The sequence below is a fragment of the Ursus arctos genome, unplaced genomic scaffold (assembly GCF_023065955.2).
Source record: "Ursus arctos isolate Adak ecotype North America unplaced genomic scaffold, UrsArc2.0 scaffold_7, whole genome shotgun sequence".
Lineage (NCBI taxonomy): Eukaryota > Metazoa > Chordata > Mammalia > Carnivora > Ursidae > Ursus > Ursus arctos.
Genome location: NW_026623089.1, coordinates 13,995,003 through 14,016,337, shown reverse-complemented (window position 1 = coordinate 14,016,337; position 21,335 = coordinate 13,995,003). Strand labels below are relative to the sequence as shown.

The following is a 21,335-nucleotide window of genomic DNA, read 5'->3' as shown; positions in this document are numbered from 1 at the left end:
ACAATCTGCTCATTGATTTTTTTACACTTTTAAAAATGATAATGCCCACTGGTATCATTATGGTTAGTAGTATAAGGGCTTCTGATGTGAACTCCAGTTTTGTGGGTTTATCACTCAGTCGTAAAAATTTGCCCTGGGTTAAAATTAAACACACAAAGTCTGTTGGAGAGTGTTTTTTCCTTCACAGATGGTGACAGAGGAAATTTGAATAGAAAGAAACATTAGTCTATAGACATCGTCCATTTTTTGCATTTTAGCAGTTATCAAATGAAATGCCAATATTTACCAGTTCCCACTTTAAATTATTTTGATATGTGTAGTTTAGTTTGCTTACTCGTATTTTCCATAAAAGTTATTTCAAGTATAAAGAACCAAGTCAAAGTACTGAATATAAAGATTTTAGGAAATACAGCCATAAGCCTTATGATTAGTGCAATAACAAGAAGCTAATAATGGCAAGAGATGATATGACATTTATTCAACATCATGAAGGCCAAAATTAGGTTGGTTTTATCCCTAAATTTTGGAAAATTCTTTTCCTTCTGTGTCTTCAAATGTATACTGAATTCTGTTGCCTTTTTCTTAAATTTTCAGGTTTCACTGCTGTTGGTATAGATGCCATTTTTATAGCAGGGTTTCTCAAAATTGGCACCGTTGACATTTTGGGCCAGGTTATTCTTGGTTGCAAGAGGGCAGTCCTGTGCAATTTAAGACATTTAGCAGCATCTCTGGCCTCTACCCACTAGATGCCAGTAGCACCTCCCACCCCCAGCTTTGACAACCACAAATGTCTCCAGACATTGCCAAATGTCCTCTGGGCAGAGCGGTGGGCAAAATTGTCCCCAGTTGAGAGCCAGTTTTATTTTAAGGTTATTATAATTGCACTTCTACTTTTATTAAACTTTAACCAGTTAAGAAAGCAATTATAAAAAATTAATATTAGTTTATTTCTATGAGCTTATTGTTTCTACTTTTAGTAACTAGAAAATTTCACACATATTTTATACTGTCTATATTATTGGAATTCTTTTATAATAATTATGTTTTTTTTAATTAATCTGCCATGTTCAGATTATTTGTTGGGCTCAATCTTGATGCCATCCATTAGTGTAGAGAACCAGTACTTACATTCACAGTGGTTTAATGGTCTGCTTTAGGTAGTCATTTCCTGTTTATAAATACCAAGATGCTTATTTATTTAAAAGATTCTATTTTGAAGAGTGTGGAATCATTAATTAAACATGTTAAGGCAGCTAACTTGTAGAATATTGCTATGATTAACACTCAAGTCGAAGGTTGGGTTAATTCATATGAAGCTCCCAGAAGGTTGTATAACTATGACTGATCTAGTTTTTTCATATAGTTCAGAGAGGGTAGAAATGATAAACCTTAGGTTCTAGTAAGCATAGAGGTTAATATTACAAACCCCTTAAAATCCCAACTCTGTTATTTACTAGGTTAGTAACCTTGGACAAGCAATTTAACTTGTTTATGCCTCAGTCTCCACATCTATAAAATGAAGTTCTTAATAGCACCTACCTCACAAGATTATAGTAAAAATTAAATGACTTAATATATGTAAAGCCTTTAGAACAGTGCTTGGAACATAGTAAATGCTCTATAATTAGATGTAATTATAATTATATAAATACTTATGATTGCATTTTTATTTCATATTATCCATGAGGATTTCATGACTTTCAAGCTTCTTTCTCATTCTTTTCTTTTACCTGTCTTTTTGTAATTTAAATTCAATTAATTAACATATAATATATTATTAGTTTCAGAGGTAGAGTTCAGTGATTCATCAGTCTTATATAATACCCAGTGCTCATTACATCACATGCCCTCCTTAATGCCCATCACCCCAGTTACCCCCTCCAGCTTGTTTGTTTGTTTTCTACTTGTTTTCTATGATTAAGAGTCTCTATGGCTTATCTCCCTCTCTGCTTTCGTCTTGGTTTATTTTTCCCTTCCTCCCCCATGATCCTGTTTTGTTTCTTAAATTCCACATATGAGTGAGATCATATGATAATTGTCATTCTGTGATTGACTTATTTCGCTCAGCATAATACCCTCTAGTTCCATCCATGTCGTTGCAAATGGCAAGGTTTCATTTATTTGATAGCTGAGTACTGTTCCATTGTATATATATATATATACCACATCTTCTTTATCTCTTCGTCTGTCATTGGACATCTGAGCTCTTTCCGTAAGCTGGGCTATTGTGAACATTGCTGCCATAAACTTTGGGGTGCAGGTGCCCCTTTGGTTCACTACATTTGTATCTTTGGGGTAAATACCTAGTAGAGCAATTGCTGGGTTGTAGAGTAGCTCTATTTTCAACTTTTTGAGGAACCTCCACACTGTTTTCCAGAATGGCTGCACCAGCTTACATTCCCACCAACAGTGTAAGAGGGTTCCCCTTTCTCCGAATCCTCGCCAACATCTGTCATTTCCTGACTTCTTAATTTTAGCCATTCTGACTGGTGTGAGGTGGTATCTCATTGTGCTTTCAATTTGTATTTCTCTGATGCCAAGTGATGTTGAACATTTTTTCGTGTGTCTGTTGGCCATTTTTATGTCTTCTTTGGAGAAATGTCTGTTTGTGTCTTCTGTTCATTTCTTGATTGGATTATTTGTTCTTCGGGTGTTGAGTTTGAAAAGTTCTTTATAGATTTAGAATACTAGCCCTTTATCTGATAAGACATTTGCAAATATCTTCTCCCATTTTGTCAGTTGTCTTTTGATATTGTGGACTGTTTCCTTTGCTGTGCAAAAGCTTTTTTTCTTGATGAAGTCCCAGTAGTTCATTTTTGCCCTTGCCTCTGGAGATGTGTTTAGCCAGAAGTTGCTGCAGCTGAGGTCAAAGAGGTTGCTGCCTGTGTTCTCCTCTAGGATTTTGATAGATTCCTGTCTCACATTTAGGTCTTTCATCCATTTTGAGTCTATTTTTGTGTATGAGGTAAGGAAACGGTCCAGTTTCATTCTTCTTCATGTGGCTGTCCAATTTTCCCAATATTGTTTGTTGAAAAGACTGTCTTTTTTCCATTGGATATTCTTTCCTACTTTGTTGAAGATTAGTTGACCACAGAGTTGAGGGTCCATTTCTGGGTTGTCTGTTCTGTTCCACTGGTCTATGTTCTGTTTTTGTGCCAGTATCATACTGTCTTGATGATTACAGCTTTGTAATAGAGCTTCCAGTCTGGAATTGTGATGCCACCAGCTTTGGTTTTCTTTTTCAACATTCCTTTGGCTATTCAGAGTCTTTTCGGGTTCCATACACATTTTTAGGATTATTTGTTCCAGCTCTGTGAAAAAGGTTGATGGTATTTTGATAGAGATTACATTGAATGTATAGATTGCTCTAGGAATCATAGACATTTTAATAATATTTGTTCGTCCAATCCATGAGCATGGAATGTTTTTCCATTTCTTTGTGTCTTCCTCAATTTCTTTCATGAGTGTTCTATACTTTTCTGAGTACAGATCCTTTGCCTCTTTGGTTAGGTTTATTCCTAGTTATCTTATGGGTTTTGGTGCAATCATAAATGGGATTGACTCCTTAATTTATCTTTCTTCTGTCTCATTGTTAGTGTATAGAAATGCAACTGATTTCTGTGCATTGATTTTATATCCTGATAATTAGCAAATTCCTGTATGAGTTCTAGCAATTTGGAGTGGAGTCTCTTGGGTTTTCCACATAGAGTATCATGTCATCTGCGAAAAGTGAGAGTTTGACCTCTGCTGATTTGGATGCCTTTTATTTATTTATTTATTTATTTATTTATTTATTTTTGTTGTTGTTGTTGTTGTTGTCTGATTGCTGAGTCTAGGACTTCTAGTACTACATTGAACAACAGTGGTGATAGTAGACATCCCTGCCATGCTCCTGATCTTAGGGGAGAAGCTCTCAGTTTTTCCCCATTGAGAATGATATTTGCTGTGGGCTTTTCGTAGATGGCTTTTATAATATTGATGTATGTTCCCTCTATCCCTATGCTGTGAAGAGTTTTGATCAAGAATCAGGATGCCGTACTTTGTCAAATGCTTTGTCTGCATCTACTGAGAGGATCACCTGATTCTTGTCCTTTCTTTTATTGATGTAGTGTATTACATTGATTGATTTGCTGATGTTGAACCACCCTGCAGCTCAGGAATAAATCCTACTTGGTCATGGTGAATAACCTTTTAATGTACTGTTGGATCCTACTGGCTAGTATTTTGGTGAGAATTTTTGTGTGTATGTTCATCAAGGATATTGGTCTGTAATTCTCCTTTCTGGTGGGGTCTCTGTCTGGGTTTGCAATCAAGGTAATGCTGGCCTCATAGAAAGAGTTTAGAAGTTTTCTTTCTATTTTTTGAAATAGCTTCAGAAGAATAGGTATTAATTCTTCTTTAAATGTTTGGTAGAATTCCCCTGGGAAATCATACAGTCATGGACTTGTACTCTTGTTTATTGGGAGATTTTTTTATTACTGCTTCAATTTCCTTGCTGGTTATGGGTCTGTTCAGGTTTTCTATTTCTTCCTGTTTCAGTTTTGGTAATTTATACATCTCTAGGAATGCATCCATTTCTTCCAGATTGCTTAATTTGTTGGCATATAGTTATGCATAATATGTTCTTATAATTGTTTGTATTTCTTTGATGTTGGTTTTGATCTCTTTCATTCATGATTTTATTTATCTGGTTCCTTTCTCTTTTCTTTTTGATGAGTCTGTTCAGGGGTTTAGTAATCTTATTAATTCTTTCAAAGAACCAGCTCCTACTTTCATTGCTCTGTTCTACGTTCTTTTGGTTTCTATTTCATTGACTTATGCTCTGATCTTTATTAATTCTCTTCTCATGCTGGATTTAGCCTTTATTTGCTGTTCTTTTTTCAGCTTCTTTAGGTGTAAGGTTAGGTTGTGTATTTGAGACCTTTCTTGTTTCTCAAGAAAGGCTTGTATTGCTATATACTTCCCTCTTAGGACTGCCTTTGCTACATCCCAAAAGTTTTGAACAGTTGTGTTTTTATTTTCATTTGTTTCCATGAATTTTTTTAATTCTTCTTTAATTTCCTGGTTGACCCATTCATTCTTTAGAAGAATGCTCTTAAACCTCCATGTATTTGAGTCCTTTCCAAATTTCCTCTTGTGATTGAGTTCAAGTTTCAAAGGGTTGTAGTCTGAAAATGTGCAGGGAATGATCCCAAACTTTTGGTACCAGTTGAGATCTGATTTGTGACCCTGTATGTGATCTAATCCGGAGAATGTTCCGTGTGCACTCAAGAAGAATGTGTATTCTGTTGCTTTAGGATGGGATGTTCTGAATATATCTGTGAAGTCCATCTGGCCCAGTGTGTCATTCAAAGCCCTTGTTTCCTTGTTGATCTTCTGCTTAGATGATCTGTCCATTGCAGTGAGTGGGGTGTTAAAGTTCCCTACTATTATTGTATTATTATCAATGTGTTTGTTTAATTTTGTTATTAAATGGTTTATATAATTGGTTTCTCCCATGTTAGGGGCATAAATATTTACAGTGGTTAGATCTTCTTGTTGGATTATGATATAATTTCTTTAGTTACGATATCGTGTCCTTTCTCATTTCTTATTAGTCTTTGGTTTGAAATCGATCCCAGCTTCTTTTGATGTCCATGAACATGATAAATGCTTTTCTACCCCCTCACTTCAGTCTGGAGGTGTCTTTGGGTCTAAAATGAGTCTCTTGCAGACAGCATATCAATGGGTCTTGGTTTTTATCCAATCTGATACCCTTCGTCTTTTGATTGGGTCATTAAGCCCATTTACATTCAGAGTAACTATTGAAAGATCTGAATTTACTGCTGATGTATTACCTGTAAATTCACTGTTTCTGTATATTGTCTCATTCCTTTCTGGTCTATGTTACCTGTCTCTTAAATGCAGGGGCTCCCTAAAGATTAATCATTGAATCTTCTTTCTTTATGCTCTTTATGGGCTTCTTCATATGCTCTAATGGTTTTAGTTATCACATATAGATAATTTCCAAATATTTGTCCCAAATCCCTCTTTCCTAATCTCCAGTCCTGAATTCCCAACAGTTTAATATAAACATAGATCTGAAGTGATGTTGCCATGATTAAATAAGCAAAAAAGCAAAAACAAAAATCTTATCAGAGGTTCAAAGGTCTTGTCTAGGCCAAACCACCCCAAACATGCCCAATCTTGTCTAATCTCAGAAGCTAAGCAGTGTTGGACCTGATTAATACTTGGATGGGAGAATTCAAAGGTCTTCACAATCTGTGCCCTTCCACTATCCCCTGCATTCTATCACATATCCTAAACTGCTAGTGCATCAGAATACTATTTATAGAATTCTGAATATGCCATAGGACCTCATACTTCTTTCTTTCTTCTCTATGCACAAAAATCTAACTTAGTCCTTAAGGCCCAGCTGACATGTCATGTTTTATGGGTTTTGCTCAAATCTAAAATGTAGCAGGCATTTTTGATGTATTTACAAATCTTGTCATTCGCACCCCACCCTAATCCATCACGAAGTTTTGTTGCTTTTGCCTGCAAAATATTTCCTGAATCCTTCCAATTCTCTCTCCCCATTGCTAATATCCTAGTTCTGGTCACCACCCTCTCTCACCTGGATCACAGTAACAATCTCTCTTCTCCCCATTCCTTAACTTTTTCACTGGCCAATCCATTGTAAATTGAATCATTTCACTGAAATCGTTCAATAGCTTCATAACGAACATAATAAAACCTAACGTCCTTAGTATGGCCCTATCAAAGTATGGCCTCTGACCACCTCCCTTGATGTTATTTTCAGTTGTGGTCCCCTCTTCACTCTGCTCCCTCAAGCACTCCAAGCTTTTTTCCACTTAAGGACCTTCCTTCTCTTCAAATTATCTGTTAGCCACTCTGCCTGCCTATCTCCTACCTATGTGGAACATACTCTATTCTTTAGATCTCAATTGAAATGTTTCCTCAGAGAAGACTCTCTTACCCTGTGATCTAAATTTATTTTTATTTTTTTATAACACCTTATTTTTTTTCCTTTATAGCACAGATTCTATTTTGTAATTACATACTTACATGCTTTATTTTGTTAGTATCTGTCTCTGCCATGTGCTCAACAAGAGGAGAGATTTTGTCCACTTGGTTTACCATTGTATACTCATGGTCTAAGACATTGGTACAGAGCTTGGCATATAGTAGATGTTAAATAAATAATGAATAAATGAATGTAATAAATTATGAAAGCTTTCCTCTACTGTTCCTTTCTCTGTGTTCATAGAGCATATGTTTAAAATTCTATGATAGTTATGTGTGTCAGTCTATCCCACTCAGCTGGAATTCCCTCTACTTCCTGTTCATTTTTCTATCAATCTCACATATAGCACAGTAAAGGGCACATGGTGTTCAGTAAATATTTGTTCAGTGATTGAGTCTACATATAATTTTATTTTCACTATAAAGAAGGTACGAGTCCACATGTTTTCAGTGTTATTTGCAAAGATGTGGTATATTCTCACCACTGGAAGAGCCTGATGGAATTCTTTTTCCACTCCTGATTTTTTTCTTCCATGCGGAAAAAGCTTTATAGATGTAATCCTCCCAGCCTTTCCCTAACACCCTCCTTTCTTTTTGGAAGGTGGGGAGGAGTGACTCAATCTGACTGGTGAGTTTGGAAGGGTAAACTGGGCCCCCGCCCTTTTTAGAAGCTGGCCTGCCTTAGAGAGTGTATATTCCTCTCTGCTCCTCTATCCCTTAAGTTTTACAGTGCTAGGAGTCCAGAAGAGAAAGCTTGTTGCATCCAATTGTGCTCATAATGGTATACGTTAAGTTAGTCTAATTTGGGGGTTCAATATTAGTAAGCCCTTTGCTTGCAGACACAAGCCACATTCTCCAGTAACTGCTATATGAGTAGTAAATGTGATACCTTCTGCTTTCCTTATTTCTCAATTGGGCAGAATTCAGGCAGGAAAGAAGAGTGTTATATATTGGGCCCTTTCAAACTCCCAACACCTATTATTTTTGTATTATTGCCCAACACCAGGGTCACCAAAATACAGCTCTTGATCATGAGTTTTTATTTGCTCCTAATAGTGACATACCAGACAACTTGAAACATTTCAGGCATTTTCCTTACCCATGAAACTTCTTTCTAGAATGCTTTTACATTTTTTATAACCAGTATTTGCGCCTGTTTAATACAACAGGAAGTTTATTTCAGAAATGAAGCTGCAAAGTCAACAGCATGGGATTTTTCCTTCTGAACATTTGAAGATAGTGTGGTTTTGTGAAGAGATATTTGCAATGGAAACTGCACAAAAGTTAATACGTACCTCCTACTGAGAGACTCTAAATGCATTTGTATGAAGTAGTAAATCAGTGCTGTTGCCTTTTCAGTGAAAAAGTCATCCAGTTAAGTTGGTTGTAGAGGTCACATTGATGGTCCTTCGATTTATAAGAAGGCATAAATACATGATGGTATTCAAACACTCAACCTCTCTAAAAGATACACAGATAAATATGTGTATTTACACACATTTATATATTTTTTATTTTACCAGATGTATATATAGGTGTTTTTAAATTATGAGACTAGGCTATGTTGACTGAATCCAAAATTCAAACACTATGAAAATGTAAAACATCAAAGTCTCCTCTCTTATCACCTTATTCCAGAAATCCCCTGTGTGACCATTGCTAAAAGTTTGACATGTATCTTTTCAGAGTTTATATATCTGTGCGGGTGTGTGTGCGCACATATGTGCTGTGTGTGTGTTTAGCATAAAATGGGATCAGACTTACTGGTCTGTAATTTGCTTTATTACTTAGTAAAATATTCTAGAAATTTCCCATGTTAGTTTGTGCTGATCAACTTCATTCTTTTTTAACAACAATGTATGGAAATGCCATAAGGATGTAGCCTTTCTCCCACTGATGGATTGTAATAGTTTATAAATTTTCATAGTTGAAAACATTTTATACATGTATCTTTAAATACTTGTGGGAATGTTTCTATAGCATTATTTAGAATAAGCATTATTTAGTAGAGTAATAAGAATTGTTATCCAGGCTGCACTGAGGAAACAATGCACAAGTACTTTGCAGTGCTCTGTACTATCAACAAGAATGAACTCAAAGTGGCAAAGTGTAATAAGATCTCAGCATTAAAGTTTCTGGAAAATACTAGTCAAATAATTATATACCTGTAGACAATGCATGCCATCCCTCTCTTTTTTTAACATTTATAAAATATGAAAATCCCCATTTAATTCCAGGATTATTCTTAGCTATGTATTTTGTTGACTATTTCTGTTGACTCTGCATCTTTTCTAGTAAGACTTCATCATTTATTCACTAACAAAAGTGTCTCTATAGCATTGATTATGTAGCCTTCAAGCTAATAGAGATCTCCTATTTTGTGAATTCTTGGCACATACTGTAGTTATTAAAGCTTCTAAGTAAATACAAGGGAAATTTTGATGACTGAATCAATTGATTGTTTTAAACATTATATTCTGATGTAAATGTGACTATTTGTAAATGTCCCTAAACTTTGAAATGATTTTGTTTATTGTAGAAGCCATGTACAATGTTAAAGTAATCATTTTCAAAAATCACTCATGTCTTTAATAGAAAACAGTTTGGGTTTTTTTTTTTTTTCCATTTTCATATGTTTACCTTTACAAGCTACCCCTTTTGGTATGGGGTTAGGAAGATGAGCGTAAATATGTGGTTAAAGAAGATGCCTAATTCAGCTCACCCAGGATTTGAAATAATGGAGGTGCTGGCAGGGCCCATCCCTTTTTTACCTCCTTCTTAGCAGATCTCTCTGGTTCGGCCTGACACACCTGTGAAGGTTCTGACCTGTCTGCTGGTGAACTGAGGGAAAGCATAATTAGAACACTGAAATTCCATTTTCATGCATTCAATTTTTTTTTAAAGATTTTATTTATTTATTCTACAGAGATAGAGACAGCCAGCAAGAGAGGGAACACAAGCAGGGGGTGTGGGAGAGGAAGAAACAGGCTCATAGCGGAAGAGCCTGATGTGGGGCTCGATCCCATAATGCCGGGATATAGCCCTGAGCCGAAGGCAGACACTTAACCTCTGTGCCACCCAGGTGCCCCCATGCATTCAATTTTTATACCTACTTTCAGAAATAAATTGTATATGAAAGAGGATGACCTGTATGTCTTCTAAAATAGTGTTTGTGTTTAAATTTCACTAAAATAATTTTCATATGAATTAATATAGGGAAAGAATATTAAGAAAGTCAAGCCATGGAAACACTAGCAAGAAGTAGAAAGAACTACTTACTAAACCTCTGGTGTGACTAAGGAAACCAAAAAAGGATAAAATTAATACACTTAACATATAAGATTTAAAATTCCATGTGTCAAAGAAGTTCAGCATCATGGAATAATAAACTGGGAGAAATTTATAGAGTTATGACAAACAAAGGATAGCATCTTGCCAAGTTGATAAAAAAATCAGTCAGAAAACACTAAAATCAATAGTTTTCATTCATTTATTTATCCAACAAATATGCACTGAATGCATACTTTGTATCTTACGCTATACAAGTTAGTAGGGATACCAAGACAAAAAAGTCAAATGGTAAATCAGTTATAATGTTTATCAATTAAATGCAAATTAAAATGACTAAATATCATTTTTCTATCAAATTTTGAAAGATATTCTTAAATGACCATACCAAAATTGGCAAGGGTGTGGTACAAAGATAATTCATATATTGCTGAGGCAGTATACATTACATATATTTTAAATGCAATTTGATGTACATAAATCACCGTAAACAACTTAAAAATGTTTATGTCGGGGGTGCCTGGGTGGCACAACGGTTAAGCGTCTGCCTTCGGCTCAGGGCATGATCCTGGTGTTATGGGATCAAGCCCCACATCGGGCTCCCCCACTATGAGCCTGCTTCTTCCTCTCCCACTCCCCCTGCTTGTGTTCCCTCTCTCGCTGGCTGTCTCTATCTCTGTTGAATAAATAAAATCTTTAAAAAAAAATGTTTATGTCATTTAACCTAAAAATTACACTTACAAGCTCTAGCCGAAGGAAAATAATTCTAAGTACAGAGGAAACTTTATGCACAAAGGTGTTCTTGAAATGTTATTTATGGTAGAAAAAAATGATAGGAACAACTTAATTGCTATACCATAAATGAACAATTAAGTTAATTCTGGTGTAGCCTCTTGGACTACTACATATTTCTCTTATATGGCATTAATTGGCATGTGTAATTAACTGAGGACAATGTAAGTGATAACATTAAGCACACACACACAAAAACCTAAGAAATAAAATTACATAATCACCATTGTATGGAAGCAAAATACCACGATGAAATATACCTAAATTTGAGTTTGTGTACTAGGACTTCGGGTGAAATTTTTCCTTCTTTCCACTGAAATAGTACTTGTGTACAGTTCTATAGCTAAAATGAGTATTCTTTTAGTAAGTTCCTGCAGTAAAAGACACCTAAATTTTATTATCATTTGAGTCTGTGTACTAGGACTTTGGGTGAAATTTTTCCTGCTTTCTACTGAAATGGTACTTGTGTACAGTTCTATAGCTAAAGAGTGTTCTTTTAGTAAAGGCTTTTCTATAGCACTTAGAAATAAGTGAAAAAAATTGGAATGTGCAGGAAATCATAAAATACGCGGAACGTAAGTTTGAAAAACTAACTAGCAGTTGGCCCATCTTCATCATTATTTGATGATTCAGAGAAAGGTGACAATAACCAACGCAAACTGCCCTGAGTTATTGTGCAGCAGGTGAAGGAAGTCCTTCTTAACTCCTGTAGGCAGTCTATGCACTGAAGCACGAGATCTGCTTAGCATTATATAGCTTTGGCTAGCTGCAAATGTATTAATATTCATACCGTTATTACCTAGCCTCTTTTAAAGCTAGCAACAGCAATTTTTTCTTTAAGTGCAGAGCTGAAATCTACAGCTTGATTATATGCTGAATAGTGAAATACTTCCTATAATTCACTCTAAATGCCCTCCTTAATTTCAGTAGTCACTCATTCTCACGGTTAGCTAACTGAAAGGGAACGTGGTCAACCGCCCAGTTCTGATGGCATGAAAAATCTTACAGAACCTGCTGTTCATTTAAAATGAAAAGGGGAGGAGCAAGTATGGATGGTATGGTGGAAGAAAGATCGCTACCATTTTATCTGAAAAGATAAATACATTCAATACCTGAAGTATTGTATAGCTGAAGCCTGAAGTACATTGTACAGCTCTCCACAATACATTGTAATTCTCCATTTAACTTTCCACTCACTCTTTAAAAATATTCATTACAAGTTTTTTTATGCTTGTGTAAACATCTAATGCTCAAAATTAATAACTTGTTCTATCTTTCCTACTTGAGCATTCCTTCAGAATTCCTATTTACTATTAAATTCATAAAAGTTCAGAACCCAGTGAAGTTCACATATATAAGGTATGATTTCCTCCTCCATCCCTACAATTATTATATTTTTCTTCCCTAACTATGTGTAAGTTGTAAAGTATAATAATATGAAGAGCACCTGTGAACTAAACTAGACTTAAAACCAATAGCTTGCATAACCATGGGCTCCTCCTTTATTCCATACCTTTCCTTCCAGATGTATTGCTGTCCTACATTGTGTTTCATTTTCTTGTGTGTGTGTGTGTGTGTGTGTGTGTGTGTGTGTGTGTGATATTGCACTTAGTCCATTTCCCTATATATAATTTTCTTTGTTACATTGTGATTTATTTAAATTTACGCCATATATTTACATATATGATCTGTCTGCATTTTGGTTATTTTTGTTTATTTTTTTAGTTATGTAAAAATGGTATGATATCGTTTTGGATTGTTTCTCAAACTCATCCATGTTATTGAGTGTAGATGTGTGAATATATTACAATTTTTTTCCTTTTAATGCACATTTGGATTGTTTCTAGTTTTTGTTTTCACAAACAATGCTCTTGTGATTTTCCTGATGTACATGTTTAAGAGTTTAGGTTATATGCCTGGTAGAATTGGTGTGTATAACGCAAATGAATTTTGAACTTTACTAGATGACAAACTATTTTCCAAAGTGATTAAGCCAATTTATATTTACATTAGCAAATTATAATATTTCCCATTGATCTCCATCTTTTTCAGTACTTTATTTTTAGACTAACTGAAACTCTTGCCAGTCTTATGGATATAAGATGGTATTTTGTGGTCTTAATCTGTATTGCCCTGACTACCCATGAGGCTGAGCTTCTTTCCATCTATTTATAGACTATGTGTTTCTTTTTCTGTAAAATGTCTCATAATTATTTTGCAACTGGGTTGTTTGGGTATTTGTATTTTATTGATTTCTGTAAGTTTTTTAATTTTAGTTTTTTAATAATTCTGAATTTTGTTTGTTACATGTTGAAGATCTCTTCTCCCAATTTATGAAGCTTTTTGTTTTTGTTTTGATTTTTGGAGTTTTTTATACTGTTGTGCTTTAGTAGAGTTCCTATTTTTACTATGGTTGAAATTATGAGTCATTTCTTGTTAAAGTCAGCATTTTTGTGCCTTGTTCAAGAATTCTTTACCTACCTAAGATGGTGTCCTGTATTTTCTCTAATAATTTGTAAGGTTTGCCTTTCATATTTGTCTTTAGTTTATATGGTATTGATTTTGTTTATATGTACAACAAGATCCATTTTCATTTTTTTTGTACGTGGATAACCAATTGTCCCAGCAACATTTATTGAACGGTTTCTTCTTCCTGTAGTGATCTACAGTGTCACATCTTGTATGAAAAATAAAAATAATAATAATAGATCATGGATATAATTCATATTCTATTTTCTGTTTTGTTTCATTGGTCAGTTCATTTCTGCTCAGAACTGCCTTAATTACTACTAAATGCATACTATTCCATTTTAACTATTTAATTACTGTTACTTTATAATGAGTCATGATACAAGGTGGGACACCCCCCTTTGTCTTTTTTTTTTTTTTGTCTTCTCAAGAGTATATTTTCTATACTTGGCCCTTTGCTTTTTATATACATTTCTGAATCAGTTTATCATGTCCATGAAAATCCTTTGTGATTTTGGTTATAATTGCACTTATTATTATAGTTACTTTTGAGAGACTTTGTATCTTTATGAAACTGAGACTTCCCCTCTATGAACTTAGGATATCTCAATTTGTCTTTTTAAATATCTTTTAATAAAACTTTATAACTTTTCTGTTTATTGATCTTGCACATCTTTGGTAAGTTTTAATTTTAGGTACCTTGTAGTTTTAGATGATGTTGTAAATGGTGTGTTTATTTTAAATGGTATGTTCTAATTGTTTATTGCTGGTGCATGAAAATATAACAGACTTTTATATGTTGACTTTATGGCCACTATCTTTGCTAAACTCTGTTTCTTAAAAAGAATTATTATAGAAGATTTAAAGCACATACAAAGGTAAAAAAGAAAAATGTAATGAATTGTATGTACTCATCATTCATTTTGAACAGTTATCAGTTTACAGCCAATCTTGTTTCATCTTTATCTCTACTTGTTTTTCTGCTGTATTACTTGAAGCAAATCATTTATATCATGTAATTATCTTATTATGTCTCTAAAAAATAAGAACTTTTAAAAAACATAACTAGAATCCATTATTACACATAGAATAATTAACAGCAATTAACTGATATCATCAACTATCCAATGTTCACATCTACAGCTTATAGGTGTCTTTGTTTGTTTGTCTGAATTAAGTTCAAATTAGGTCTACACATGATAATCAGCTGATAAGTCTTTTAAATCTCTTTTATCTTGAAGATCCCCCTTCTTTTTTTTTTTAAGCTTGTAATTTATTTGTTGAGGAAATTAAACTTTTTATCCTGTAGAGTTTCCCTCGATTTGGATGCAGTTGATTATGTCCCCATTGTAGGGTTAAACATGTTTGTTTGACTTAGGTATTTTTTGTAAATTGGTAATTGGATCTAAAAGCTTGATCAAATTTAGGTTGAATTTTTTTGGCAAAGCTATGTCATGGATGGTGGTGTTTTTCCATCAGGAGGCCTAGAGCCTCTTGTTTTTGGGGTGTTAGTGGCCATCAATGCTCAGTTCCTGGTGACTTTCTAATTTTTTAAATATTTTTTTCTGTGACCTAAACTAAATTATGCTTCAGAAGCAAACAACGCTAAAATGTCAATGATTTACAATGAGTATTTACTTCTTGCTCACACTACATACATTTTCTTTGAGAGTTGGCCACACTTCTCATCTTCATTCTGCAACCAAGTGTGAAGAGAGCAGCCTTTATGGCACATAGCCATATCCTTGTCAATACTTGGAATTCCTTGTTTTCCATTTTAGCTATTCTGATGGTTGTGTAATAGCATTTCATTGTGTTTTTCTTTTGTATTTCCTTGATAACTATTGAAGTTGAGCACCTTTTCATATTTTTGTTAACCATTGTATATCTTTCATGAATAATAATCTGGCAGAGATTTGTGTGTTGGGGGGGTATGCCCATTTTCCATTGTGTTCTCTTTTTCTTATTGACTTGTAATTCTTCATGTATTATGGACATAATCTACTGTTTATTGTCTCTGCTGACTTTTACTCGTGGTGGCTTGCCTTCTTGGGTGCTTGGTGATCTCTGATTGTGAGCCCATGGTTTCCTCTTGACCTGTGCGAAGCCTGTAGGTCTAAATATGTTAAACTTCCCTTCAGAAAGATTTTCTTTTGCTTCTGAGGGAATGCCACTGACCTAGGACCCCTTTCACACTTCCCTTAAGGGTTGGAGCTCAGCAGAGGTTTAAGTCCGTCTCCTCCCTTCACCTTGTGGCTGGCCCGACCGGCTTAGGTTTGAGGTCAGTGTTGCTCCTTCAGGCCAGCCTCCTCCACCTTGCTGTCCTAGCGTTCTACCTCTCCAGCCACAGCTCGTGGCTTTTGCTGAAGTTTTTCTTTTTGGAAGGAAAATTAGTCCTGATGCTAGAAATCGAAGACTGTTTTTTCACTATTTTTTTATATTAAATATAAAATATTTTTTAAATTTCTGAATATTCAAAGGATGAAAGACCTAATTGGAAGAAAGAAATATTGGTATTGCTTTCTCACTCTAAAATTAAAATATATTTTAATTACATAGGTGTACTATAAAGTTAATGTTTAATTTTAGTTCAAGAAGAAATCTCAGAGGTCATTTTTTCCTATAATTAAAATTTTTCAGGTGAAGTTCAGAGAGGCTAAATGATTTAGCCAAGGTTTTTCAGCTTGTTAGTGGCCAGGACTAAAACAGAGCTCTTCAGACAGTACTGTATTTTTCCCACTAAACTATGTTGCTCTTTTAATTAACCTAAAATTGTCTATTATTTATTTACTCTGCCTTATTTTCTTTATGGAAGCTTTTTACTTCTTCAGAATTTTATACAGTCTTTATAGAAGTATAGAGAATTAAAATTTCTTTCTGAATTCTTTAGTGTTAACTTAAAATTCTGATGATGGAAGCTGCAAATCTGCTACTATCCATATAATAAAAAAATTATAAAAGTTTATTGCTGAACTCATAGGGTGAATTTTTCCTTTAAAACAGACTTAAAAAGGAATTAGAACTTTATAAGGAAGATGACATGCAAAGTGCTTGGGAAGCTCTCCACACAGAAATAGAAGTTTTGGAGTCGGTAAGCCCCCTCTGATTCTTTAACTTCTGTTCAGCATTAGTTTCCCTACTGGCAAGAGTATGTTTGCTGGGGTACATATCACTGGACTAGTGGTTTGCCCTTCACGTGGATTTTCACTGGAAACAAAAAGCAAAACAGCAACAACAAACAAAACCAAGGTCAGGATATAAATCCGAGGATTGTTTTGAGTTCCTGGAGAGTTAGGTGCTACATAAAGCAAATTATATTCAAAGAGAATCTGTACAATTTCAAACTAAGTTAAAAAAAAAAATCCGAACCTGACCTCACAACATTCTCTCGACGGAAACAGTTATTAGAGGATTAATGCACTGAAGGAATTTAACTATCATAATGCTTAAAAGCTTTTTGTTTTTGATAGGCATAAATTATACTTTTATTATATTTGATCCTAAAACTTTCTTATTACAGATTTCTATGGTCTCAGGAACTTTGGATTCAATTATTGGAAACTTATTTTCGGATTGTGTGGGAGCACTTTAAATTGCTTTTAACCTCTTACTTTGGTTGTTTATAAAATGAATGCAGTATTTGCCATGCTCCATTTTAATGGAAGACATATATAGCTAGTTTTAAAATACATTAAAATGTAATTTTAATTTAGTACATTACATTTTGTTTCATATTTGTTTTCTGTAAACATTTCTTGTTTGAAATGTTCCAATAGCTTATGTCAGGGTTTATATTTTTTAAAAAAAAACCTTCAAAAATAAAATTTAGAAATGCCCAGTTATTGTTGTGTTAAATTTACATTAACTTTATGGAATTCCTTCATTAGGAATTTAATTTTCATCATGACTAATTACTGTATTTTTCTTTTCAGACATTGGCACAGAAGGATCTTCAGGAAAACAAATAAGTTGTAGAGAGTTGACCAAAGCTATCCAAGGTTTGATGAAAGCATCTTAGAATCAAATCTTTGTGACAGATACATGAACGGTACCCATTACAATAGATTTTTGTGGAAAACGTGAGTCCAGAATCTTCAAAGTTGTTGATATCTAGAACTGGTATACCAGCACTTTAAAAATGTAATTTTTTGTCTTCTTACTTGCTGGAACTTTAAAGTTCCTTATGGCGTTTGATTTTGTTTCTAAAGGAAGAAAAAAGGACAGATAGATACTGTGTTCTCCAGCTTCTTATCTCCCCTGACCCTTGAGCTGATCTGTACTTTCTGATGTTGTTCATTTTTTGTTGCGGTTTACCTTGAGTCCAATCAAACACTGGGAGAGAGAAATGATCAGATTATTGACCCAGTTTTGTCCCTGCCATTTCCACCAACAAAGATATTCACTTTCATTTTAATCCTTCTCTCATCGGAAGATGTCTGTTGACAGAGGTCCTCAGAGGCCTTTCATCTGCAAAAGCCAGTTTTCTCCGCTTTTCTCTAGATGTGTCTGTGGAGTTAAGTCTGGGGCGCCTGCAACCTTTGCCAGTCTTTGTGCCTGGCAGTTTTCTTTCTGATACCAGTGTCGGTAGAATGAAATAAGCCATCCACCTGGGGATGTGCATAATCTGAGGGGCCTCAAGATTCATTTTCGCTGAAACATGCGACTAAAACTCACGTTTGAACCAGACTTGGTATTTCCACCAAATCTGCAGCATCACATAGCTTTCTGTGATTCACCATCCTGTCTAGGAATATAGGTGTATTTTCACTATTTTCTGAAAAAGTGTATTGAAACTGTCCAACAAGGCCCTAAATTGTGGTGGGTGGGGGGAGGGAGACAAAACCTGTTTGGGGATATATTTCAAAGTACTGAGTACAAAATGTTAGAATCATGTTTTCTTTTGTAGTTATAGTTGAATGAGTTTAACATCAACTATGAAATATTTACACACGTCTTCTCTCTACTGATGATAAGGTGGTCTAGATTCAGGGCAAGGCTTATTTTGGTATAGCTTTCTGTATATGTTGTTTTACACTCTTATTTTTTAAAAATTAGTAAAGTTAAAACTCTCCTTAGCAATGGGTAGCAATTGCCATCTGTTTAAATAATTTGCATTTTCAGAAGTGATTTCTCATTTTGATTCCTTAAATATTTGATGGTAAATTACTTGTACCTAAGAAGAAAAAATTGATGGTACCAGGGAATTACATTCTATTTTATATGCAAATATGGAGTAGGAAGTGGTTATTGGGATTAGTCATGACTTCATTTCTGTCTTATTTTAGTCCATTTATCTAAATTCTAAGTCTCATGAATATCTACTTATTAAATGTGTATGATATTATCAATATGCAGATTGAGTTTACACATAAGGCCTTTTTCACTTACCAGTAATTTTTGTTCGTTATTGGTTTTGTAGCTAAACATTAATGTGAACTACAGATCTGCCACATATTTGCATAACTAACATGCAATGACATATATGCAGAATAAACTCTTTACTGATACAACTATCTTTTCATGTGTGTATCATATAGGCTATCAGGATTAAATACTCAGTGATGGGATCAGGATTCACATGAACTGAATTTGGGGAAAAAATGGAAGATTTAGTATTTTCATTATTTTAAAATGCATATTTTAAAACTTAAACTAATTTTCAAACAATCAAATATATGATTATTTTAGAACTATGTGATAGAGTGCTATAAAGCACTACCCATGTGATACCAAGTCAGAATAACTGGGACTACTAGAATCAATGTAATCAAAGGAACAGGTTCACTGAACAAAGGAAATACAACAATCAATAGAAATCACAGTGTACTAAACTAAACTGCACTGTCAATGTAATATATCAGCAGTAGATTTGGTCCATTTTTAATTTTTTTAAGATAGTATTCATAAACCTCTTAAATAGGAAAAATAACTGAAATTTCTGGGTAAAAAAGGTGTCTCAGACTGACTATAATTATTCGGGAAGCAAGATTTCAGCTATACAGAAAGACAGTTTTTAAATGAATGCTCATTCATTAAGCAAATAATTCACTAAATTTTCCTTATACTTAGTTATAGCCAAGGCTCAAACTAACCCAGGGTAAGAGTGTTCCAAGGTTCTGGGCACACCGCAATAGTTCTTTACTGTGACAGAAGTTCTTTCAGAAGCAACTTCCCAATCCTCAGCTCTCCGTTGGGGATAATATGAGGATGTATAGATAGTTTGCTGCATATTTTTCCTGCTGATTAATGGCGCTATTTGGCTAGGGGAAAAACAGCAACAAAATTATAGGATGTGGAGCGTGACCACTAGACTAGAAATTCCTTTCTTCCTTCCCTGGCTTAATTATTGAAATGGAAGGAAAAATCAGAGAAAAGGAAAAGTTTTAAGGTATATACAATCAGTAAGATTTCTATACTACTCACTGTTTTGTCAATAGTAGTGTTTTCTCTTGTAAAAGAAACAAAAATTGAGGAGTACTCTGTCTGCCTGTCTTTTTTCTCCTTGAACCCTGAAAAACCATGATGAGATTGTTAAAAGTCCAAGATAAGGTTGAAGTCATAGAACTATAATGAATTGGAATCTAGAAATGTCTTAAAAGAGAGGCAACTGGGATTGGTAATTTATTGTGGGGTGGAAATTATGCTGTGAAAAATCTGCAGAGTCTCCCACCAGAAGGGTAATTCAGCTGGCTGGCTGCAGACGGACCGATAGCATGCATGGGACAGGCCCTGTTCTAAGCGAACACTGAGGACAAAGTCCCTTTCTATTTCATACCAATCAATCATACATAACTGTGTCACATTATTATGAATAAGTCGTTTATTTGCAGTCCAGAAAACAGTAGCAGTTCAGTGACATGATTAGAAATAAATATGATATGATTTTTAATCCTGGGTGTACAAGGCTAAGGTGTTCTGTCATTCAAATATTTATTTATAGCATAACATTTGAAATTTGAAGTTGTTCAATGTTCTAAAAAATATTTTAATATTTGAAACAAATCTTTTTTTAGGTCAACTTTTATGTTTCTTCTTGACTCTTCTTCTTTCCTTCTTTCCTGAAAAACTGAAGCGAAGCAAATACATTTGCCTTTCAGAGTCTAGTTCAGAACATTTTCTGTCAAGGGAATTTTTTTCAGGATGTGAACTAAAAAAATGAAAAATATTTTTTGTCATTAGCCTGAAGCAGGGATTAAGTCTTTGAGTTTTGTGGCCCTTTTATCTTAAGACAACAGACTTTTTTTTTTTTTAATGGAAGAATGGTGAAGATGAAGTTATCTTTGAAAATGTTAGCGATTAGAATGTACAGTTAGTATAAATGTACGTTTATACTTTCTAAACATTATGTTTTCAAGTTAAGTAAGTTTTCGTCTGGCCTCCTAATGATCTAATCATCATGCCTGAAGAAGCTTTAAGTTTTTATTTATTTTACTGACATTTGGCCAAAAAGACAATATTGAGACAGCACTGACTAATACATGAAGAAAATAATACAATCATTTTCCCTGTTCTATAAGGGAGTATGGGGATTTCATTTGTTTATCTGTTGTTGTTCATTATACTGATGGTCATATTCATTAAACATGAGGAAACATTTTGCAGGGTAATGATAGTTGTAAGAACATATTTACTTTGATTGGAGGGAAAAAAAGGAAGCATTACAAAGAAAGCCATGACTGATGGTAAAATGTTCTCCTAGCTGCTGCTATGAAAAGTATCAAGAGCAAAGCTGTCAGAACTGAAAGCTTATTTAAACAACT

At 34.3% G+C, this 21,335-nt stretch overlaps 1 protein-coding gene across 1 annotated transcript in view; it reads left to right on the top strand.

The window, feature by feature from the left end:
• Positions 1-17,543, top strand: part of CCDC172 (coiled-coil domain containing 172) — a 52,813-nt gene extending 35,270 nt beyond the window's left edge. The window contains exons 7-8 of the mRNA XM_026494210.2: positions 16,579-16,666; positions 17,508-17,543. Coding sequence (XP_026349995.1) covers positions 16,579-16,666; positions 17,508-17,543 — 124 coding nt within the window. The remainder of the gene's footprint in view (positions 1-16,578; positions 16,667-17,507) is intronic.
• Positions 17,544-21,335: the final 3,792 nt, after the last annotated feature.